This window comes from Gossypium arboreum, chromosome 4, assembly GCF_025698485.1.
Source record: "Gossypium arboreum isolate Shixiya-1 chromosome 4, ASM2569848v2, whole genome shotgun sequence".
NCBI classification, from domain to species: Eukaryota; Viridiplantae; Streptophyta; class Magnoliopsida; order Malvales; family Malvaceae; genus Gossypium; species Gossypium arboreum.
In genome coordinates, this window is record NC_069073.1 from 24,658,499 (window position 1) to 24,667,441 (window position 8,943).

At 35.3% G+C, this 8,943-nt stretch overlaps 1 protein-coding gene across 3 annotated transcripts; it reads left to right on the forward strand.

Annotated features, from left to right (window-relative positions):
* The first annotated feature begins 323 nt into the window (after nt 1-323).
* Nucleotides 324-2,980, forward strand: LOC108458128 (uncharacterized). Of its 3 annotated transcripts, XM_053026637.1 has the most exons (5): nt 324-907; nt 2,145-2,190; nt 2,287-2,342; nt 2,433-2,535; nt 2,952-2,980. In XM_053026637.1, the coding sequence occupies exons 1-5, from the start codon at nt 584-586 to the stop codon at nt 2,963-2,965; spliced, it is 543 nt and encodes a 180-aa protein (XP_052882597.1). In that variant the 5' UTR covers nt 324-583; the 3' UTR covers nt 2,966-2,980. The 3 variants fall into 3 exon arrangements, with proteins under 3 accessions (XP_052882597.1, XP_052882595.1, XP_052882596.1); XM_053026635.1 differs by lacking the exon at nt 2,952-2,980 and having other exon boundaries at nt 2,433-2,603; XM_053026636.1 differs by lacking the exon at nt 2,952-2,980 and having other exon boundaries at nt 2,296-2,342; nt 2,433-2,603.
* Nucleotides 2,981-8,943: the final 5,963 nt, after the last annotated feature.

The following is an 8,943-nucleotide window of genomic DNA, read 5'->3' on the forward strand; positions in this document are numbered from 1 at the left end:
TAAGAGATTGTTTGCTTACATTGGATAATTTTAACTTAATAATTAACTACTGACCATTTAATTATTTGTTTTCTTATTAAAATACACGATATTTATTTTGAGTACTTGATTTTTTATTTATAAAACTAATTTATAAAAAAATAGTAATAATAAATATTTTATAAAATTATTTAACTAATAATTTTAGCAGATAAAATAAAAAACTTTTAATAGAGCAAAACGGCGTAGTTTTATTTAAAATGAAATAATTTTGGTGGCGTTTTTACGAAAAACGCCACAAAAAGTTAAGAATAACTCCACAAAAAAATTATTTAAACGATGAAGAGAAAGAAAAGTAGGCAACTTTAAGTCATGGACATTTAAACGATGCCGTTAGGTCCCGTAACGTGTGGTTGGTTAGGGCTTGGAGGGCCCGTCTTCAACCATTTTCTGATTGTCACAAGCTAAAAACCCGAGCAGCTGCTCGGAGGGATTTTTTACATTTATTCTGCGCCGAAACAATTGGAAAATCCCAATCCCTTTTCTGTATATTTTCTTTGGGGGCAGAAAGGTAGAAACTTGTTTGTTCTCTTGAAGATTAAGCATGCCATCTGAGGACTTGAAGTCAGTGAAAAAGGAGGAACCCGAAGAGGATAATGAGGACCTCAAAAGCCTGAGTTCGATGAGGGAGAATCGTAAGAAGAAACCCTCGAGTAATAGCAACAATGCTGCTATTTCTAACTCGAAATTGCGTCCTAAAGAAGCCGAAGTGAAGAAAGAAGAGCCGATAGAGACTGATGATGAAGATGAAAAACCCATCTCTAAAAGGAGCTCCGCTACTAAAGCGACCAAGCCCAAGAAGGAAGAGAGCGACGATGAAGACGAAAAACCAATCTCCAAAAGGAGCTCCGCTACTAAAGCAGATAAGGTTTTTGGAATTCCTTTTCTACTTTCTCTTTGTCAAAAAAGACTTCTGTTCTGTGCTGTGATCTCATTAATTTGAGAACTGAAAGCTGTGTCTGCTACTTTCCTTGGGGGTAGTATGTGCTTGAATGCTGTGATAGCTGTGCCTTAACAAAGACTGGTGCAGTTAAGAATGGTGAATAAACAAAATCTTGACCAGATTTGGGGTGTCAAGGTTGTCATTTGGGCTACTATATTTCCTTCGGTTAATCGGGTTTATTCATAGAAGTAATGCAAAAATTTTCCCAAATAGAGTTGATGCAACTTAAAGTGTGTATCTTTAGGTTTTGGTTCTATTGATAGTTTTTCGTTTTCTTTTGTAATTCCTATTTCTGTCTCTCAAGTCCCAACTCCCAAGTGACGAATTTTCTTTTGTAATAGGCAGAATTTTTCTAATTTGTTCTCTTTAATTCCCGCAATGGGGCAAGCCTTGCCCCAAATATTTTACTTTGTTGCAATGAACTCACAATCTGAAAGAAAATTGATTGTGCATCTGAAACAGCTAATATTGTGCCAAATGGTCTGTGATCCTTCTTTGTACAATGCAAGAAAGCTTTCTTCAGAATCTCTTGCTGAGTGTCATAATCTGCTGATTCGTACCTCAATATTTGGCTCTTCAATTTTATATGTTGCTACATTTAGACTTTTCTTCTTCTTGGATGGAAGAATGATACTGCAATATGTTGTTACATTGATGATGAAAATTTTTGTCTCATTTATTTGGTTCTTGTGATCAGTGTCATCTCTTTATACCCATTCCATTTGATCAACTCATATCAATATAGTCGCGGTTGATTAAACTGATTTTACACACACAAATGAAAAGAAAAAAATCCTTTGTATATATAATGTCCTCTTATATAATGTCCTTTCCCTTCTTTCACTTTCATATTTGTTTGTTTTACTCTTCCTTTTATAAATCAGATTATTTTTAATAGTTCTTTGTTTATTTTTTATTATGAGTTTCTATTTTCATTTCATCTTGAGCTTTCTGTTTTCTCACAGTAAAGATTTTTAAGTTTACATATTTATAATTTTTTCAGTGAATATACACCAAGGCTTATAAAGAAATTAGAGGGTATCAGGGTAATCTCTACCTGTAACTTTGAACTTTTTACTGGTGTAACTAAAATTGCGGTGGACGTGTCAATTTCTTTCTGCTAACTATGGACCTTTGGCTTCATTATTTATCCCTGCATTAGGTCAAAAGAGTTGCAGCTGGCTTGTTGCATTCAACATGCATTGATGGTAATTTGAAATGATTTCTCTTATGGTCAATCAATTTTTATGACCTTATTACTGGACATATTCCAAACTTTTGTTTTCAGATCTTAATTTGTCTAGGTATTGCAGAAACTGGGTCTTTGTTTGTGTTTGGGGATAAAGTGGTAGCTAATCTTGTAAGTTCTAAACCTGTCAGTTTTAACATCACCTAATGTTTCTAATCATATGGCATTTTTGAGTGATGTTATCTTAATGAAAATATTTAGGGATTTGGGGAGGCCAAGAATGCAACCATGCCATCCATGATCAATACATTGCCATATTCAGAAGAAGTTGCATGTGGTGGCTACCACACTTGTGTTGTAACAAGTAATTCTTTTATCTTCATTATTAAATGTTTTTGCATGTTTTTATTTATATGACTCACGATTTGGAGCCATCATTTGTTGCAATTCTCATGTTAGATAGATAGAACCTAGACTATCTTACCATGCTCTTATTATTTCCTACTCAGGATAAATCCTCTACAGAAAGTTTAAAGGTTAACTTTCAAAAGGAAGTCAGACTAGAAATACAAAGCAAACATTTTTGTTGTTTGAAAATCTTAAATCGATGTATCTTTTAAAAATTTCATGCTTTAATAAATTATGAATATTCTCAATGATTATATAGGTTAGAATGAGTAAAGACCTAGAAGAATAGAAAATGATATGTCTATAATCAATGACAGGAATTGTAGGAAAATATGGTTTCATTTATGGACTTATGTCTGAATTGTGTTCCAGTGCTTGAAAATTAAGTGCAAGTTGATGTGAATGATAATGTCCTGGAGATCATATGGGAAGATAATAATTAAAACATGGAGGTTAAAAGGATGATAAGGAGAAGGAAGAGTTGGACTTTAAGGGTAAAAATGTGTCAAATCTAGTAAGGTTTGTCATGACATCTCCTTTAACCTTCATTTGACCCTTTTGTCTTTTTCATATATGCTACTTATTTTCTTTTGAGGCCTTTACAAGTCCATCAACATGAAACTAGACTTATGCTTGTCACTTATTTACAGCGACGATGAGAATTTACGATTAGCCTAGCATCAGTTTTTTATAATGGGTTTACTTTTTACCGATTTCACTTTCATTACGAGAGATGGTATAGTTAATTTCCTTGTTTTGCTCGGTCGGTGACCGAGATTCCGTTTAACAATTTTTTTATTTTGGAACAAGTCTTAACCAAGATCAAGATCAAAGTACTTCACTAAGTTATATATACAAGCATTGCAATGAGAGGTGATGATGATTTGGCATTATATTCTCACCGGGATGAATTTTGTTTTAGAAATTGTAATATTTTGTGTGTCTCTGTGTATGTGTGTGTTTTTATGTATTAAATTACATATTGAATCAATGTTTATGTATTAAATTTAAATTCATTAATTTTTATATTTAGTTTTGAAGTTTAAATTTTAATGGAAAATTTAATTTAATTAATATTTTTATTTATCCTTAAAAGTATATAGTTTAAAGTTCAAATTTCAAAATTAAACATAATATAATATTTAACATAAAAATAAATATTATTTAATTAAAATAAAATAATTTTTTTAAAGTTCATGATTTTTAGCTGCGTTTGCAAGAAAAGCGTCGCTAAAGGTCATGATCTTTAGCGGCATTTGCAGGAAAAGTGCCGCTAAAGGTCATGACCTTTAGCGGCGTTTATGGAAAAGCGCTGCTAAAGACCAGGACCTTTAGCGGCGTTTTTTGGAAAAGCGCCGCTAAAGGTCATGATCTTTAGCGGCGTTTTTTATAAAAGCGCCGCTAAAGGTCTTGGTCTTTAGCGGCGTTTGTAAAAAAAGCGCCGCTAAATGTCATGATCTTTAGCGGTGTTTTTTTCTAAAAAACGTCACTAATTTTTGCGACGGTGTATATAGCGACGTTTTTTGCGGCGCTTGGAAAAGCGCCGCTAAAAGTACTAGTGGCGCTTTAAAACGCCGCTAAAGGAAAAAAAACGCCGCTAAAAGTCTGTTTTCCTGTAGTGGGTTATCCCTTGCCGACCCTACGGTAAACACAGTCGATCGAAATGACCCGGGTGACCGTAGAGAAATATTCAAGATTATGGGCACACATGCCCGTGTGGACCCACACGACCAGATTGGCCTTGCTTGTATGGCCCACACGGCCAGACCCAAAATCTACACGCCCAACTTAGCCTAGCCCGTGTAGCCCACACAGCCACACTCCGGCCACTACACGGTTGTGTCTCGCGCATGGCCTCACAGTCGTCAGACACATGGCCGTGTCTCTCACACGGCCTACCACACGGGCGACTACACGCCTGTGTGTTGTCAACAGAACAGTTTTTTGGCTTTCGCCAAAGCTCAATTTTTCATGATTCAGGTACATACCTAGTACAATTTCAATGCAAAAACACTCTCGAGGCTATCAGAGCCTAAAATCGTCAACCAACTCACAAATTTAGTCTTAATTCACGATTAATCCAAAACCACGAAATCGATAACAGTTCAATTCACATGATCAACACTTACTCCAACACTCCAAACGTTTTCGACTACGATTCCGCAAGAGGAGTGTCTTGATCTTCGCGATTCATTGCTGCCAAAACCCAGAAATTAAACTAACGAAAATAAAACATCATATTTTAGAATGGCAACAAATGAAAACCCTTTTTTAACTCGAGTAAAATCTTACTACCACTTACCACAATATACGGAAACAAAGAGCTGAAAGCACTGAAATCAACAGGAAGACGGAAAATAGAAAAAACAAGAAAAGAAAGTTTGACAGACAAATGGAGAAATAGAAATTGACGTCAAATTTTGGAAGAGAAGAAAAAAAGTAATTAAAATTCGAAAAAAAAGAAAAGAAAAGGAGATATGCTAACATAATCCCTTAATTATCTCCCACTAACTCGCTACTCACAAACTCCTTAGACTTTTTGTTCAACTGAAACTCTATCGGTCACCTAAGCAAAAATTAACATCCATGCTAACGCAAGTGTTCGAATACAGGACCTCCAATATACTAACTCTCTTACCACTCGAACCAGTAGTCTCATTCTAATATGGATTTACAGAAAATTTTATATAAGCCCACTCCATAATGATAATAATTGAATTAAAAGAAATAGAAAAATTCACCAAATGTGGGACTTGAACCCAATACCTCTCATACACACCCAGAACACTTAACCACTGAAGCAGATACACAGTTGTGTCAGATATTTAAAAAAACAAAAATAGATTATTTAGGGTGTTACATGTGATCCTTTCACATGGCAGAGAGGTGGAGTTTTGGAATGCCTTAACTGGGCTATTGGAAATGAGGCATGGCTATCATCATTTCTAAATTATTTTGTGACTCATTTACCTAGAATCAAGTCTAATCACAATCCTATTTTTCTTTTGCTTTTATCTGAGCTCCATTCATCTAAGGGTCGTCCTTTTCATTTCCTGGCAGGTTGAGTTAAACATGTCGAGTTTCTTGATTTCATGAAGAATAATTAAAATTTTGTTGGTTCCATGTCTAGTTCGCTTTTTAATTTTACAAACCGGCTCAAGGATTGGAATAAGAAGGTGTATGGTCATATTGGAACACAGAAAAAAAGACTGCTTCAGAAACTTGATACAATTTAAAGGAGTTTGAATTTCTCTCAGTCTGATCATTTATTTCAGTTGGAATTGGAAACTAGAGAGGAATTGAAAAATGTTTTATACCGTGAAGAGCTCCTTCGAAAGCAAAAGTCGCGGTGTGACTAGCTTTCGTTAGGAGACCGTAATACTAAATTCTTCCATAGGCACACTCTTAAGAGAAGAAAGCAAAATCAAATTACGGCTTTAAGGAATGCGGAGGGGGAGAGGATTTTTTATGAGGAGGATTTAAGTTAAGAGGCGACTTGATTTTTTAAAAATTTATATGATGAATATTCGGGGTCGATGAAAGATCTTCCCACTAATTCTTTTTCGAAGCTTGAAGATAATGAGATCTAATGCTTAGCAAACCTGTCTCTAATAAGGAGATAAAATTTGTCATGTTTGATATGAGTCCTTTGAAGGCGCCGAGGAGTGATGGATTTCAAGCACTATTTTTTCAGAGCCAGTAGGAGTAAATTGGGGATTTGATTTGTACTTAGGTAAAGAATATTTTCAATGGCAAAAAAATTGATCCTGAGTTGAATAATGCCTTTATAGTCCTCATTCTTAGGGTTCCAAATCCAGAATGCTTTTCCTAATTTCGACCAATTAGTTTGTGCTCAGTCCTTTATAAATTGGTAATGAAAATTATTGCCAACCATTTCAAGTTAGTGTTTCCAAGAATTATTAGCCAAGAACAGACTGGGTTTATTGCAGGAAGGAGTACTACGGATAATATTATCATTGCCCAAGAAGTTTTTCGTTCTATGAAAATTAAGAAAAAGACTAGCAACTGGTTGGCCATCAAGATTGACATAGAGAAAGCTTATGATCGAGTGTGTTAGGAGTTTATTGATTCTTATCCCCAAGGTACAGGAATTCCAAATTACCTTTGTAATGTGATTATGTCTGCTATCACTAACTCCACTATGCCGATTTTATGGAATGGAAACCCAACTCTAACATTCAGGGAGACTAAGGGGTCCGTCAAGGGTACCCATTTTTTTCCATTTATTTGTATTGTGCATGAATTGGCTTGGCCATAGTATCCAGGCTAATATTAATTCTAGATCTTGGCAACCTATTTGTTTATCTCGTACAGGCCCTCCCTTATCTCACCTCTTTTTTGCAGATGATTTGATTCTGTTTGGTCATGCTGAAGGGGATCAAGCTACACTCTTAAAGAAAGTTTTGGATAGTTTCTGTGATTATTCAGAGTACAGGATTATGCGCACAAAAAAAAACATTTACTTTCCAGAAGGCGTAGGTGATGTGTTAGCAAGCAATCTCTATTATATTCTTGGTTTTCGGAGAGTGCATAATCTTGAAAGTTATTTAGGAGTTCCACTTTTCCATGATAAAGTTACTAACAGTTCTTTGCGTTCTGTGGTGGATAAGGTTAAAAGTAAGTTGCAGGGTTGGAACACTAAACTTTGTCTATTATTGGTAAGGCTACACTAGCACAATCAGTTCTTATGGCGATTCCATGCTATTTCATGCAGTCTAAGTTGATTACCAAAGGATTTTGTGAGGAAATCGAACGTATGGTGCGTCAATTTGTATAGGGATCTTAACCAATGGCAGGAAAGTGGCTTTGGTTGGTTAGGAGGATCTCTATCAGCCTCGAGAGCATGAAGGCCTTGGTTTTCAGAAGTTGCAAGATCATAACACTTCCTTCATGATAAAGTTGGGTTTTAGAATTGTGACTAATTCTAGAGCTCTATGGGTACAAATTTTACAAGCAAAGTGTAGAGTGGCTGTGGGAATACCAGAAAATCTATCCCGTAGTAGAAGCTTTTTCTTGTGGAAAGCCTTTACTAAGGTTTGGCCTCTTATATGGGAAAATTTGATTTGGTCTGTGGGGGATGGGAGAAGTATTAGGTGTTGGCATGATGTTGAAAGAGGCTACTCGCTGATGTTGAAAAAGTTCGTCGGGTTTTGGGGCATAGTTCAGCTTATGGAGTCTATGGACATATTTCTGAAGATGTGTTACATGTTTTAAGAGACTGTCTGGTAACGACTGATATTTTGAAGCTTTTGATTCCCATTGATTGACTTAACAAGTTTTACTCTAGCAACTTACAAGAATGGATAATATCCAACTTGCATAACCAGTATGATATCTGCTTTGGGGAGGTTAATTGGGAATGTCTTTTCGGGATTATCATCTGGCGTATCTGGAAGAATCGTAACCTCTTTATTTTTCAGAATACGTCATGTAGTAGTTTTGATACAATCTGAACCTCGTATAGTTGGGCCAAACATGTTTTGAAGACTGATCAAAGTTATTTGAATACGGAGAGGAAGATGACATTGTAATCTAATTTTCCAGAGGGTTGGGTATTTTTAAATACTGATGGTTCCGTTAGGCTTGAGGATGACTCTGTCGCAACAAGGGGGGTTGTGAAAGACCGTAATAGGGAATGTATCATTGGCTATAACAGGTTTCTTAGTAGTTGTTCAATATTTGAGGCCGAATTGTGGGGCTTATTGGATGGTCTAAATATCCTTATTGATCGTGGTTTGGATAACATGATGATTCAGATTGATAGTTTTGAAGTAGTGGTGGCCATTCAAGAGAATTTTACAGAGGAATCCAATACGACTCTAATTGGAAGGAATTTTCAACTATTGTCTCAGGTTTCTCATTGGAATATTTTTTATATGCCCAGAGTAGGTAATCAAGAAGTTGATAGACTTGTCAAGGTGGCTCACTCGGGAAGTCAAGATTTGCGAAAGTTTGGAAGATCCCCGTTTGGGTAGTTAGGCCAGTTGGTGTAGTTTTTTTTATAATTTTCTATTTTTTACAAAAAAAAAAACAATTTAATCAAATTACTTAGTAGTACTAACTATTTGGTCAAATTTTTTATAAAAATAATCTAAAAATTTTGATTAATTATAAAAAGAACCTACTTTTTTTTAATACGTAAATAACCCGAAATAAATAGTGAAAGTTAGTGGAGCCAAAGAGATTGGCGCCATCTACTTGCCACGTCAGCCAATCATTGGTTATTAAGATTAAAAATCAATTTTTTTGGTGAAACCAATCTATTTGATGCCACCTATATAAATACTAGTCCAATACCAATATTTCTAAACATTTCAGGGGTTAAAAAATAAATAATAATGGT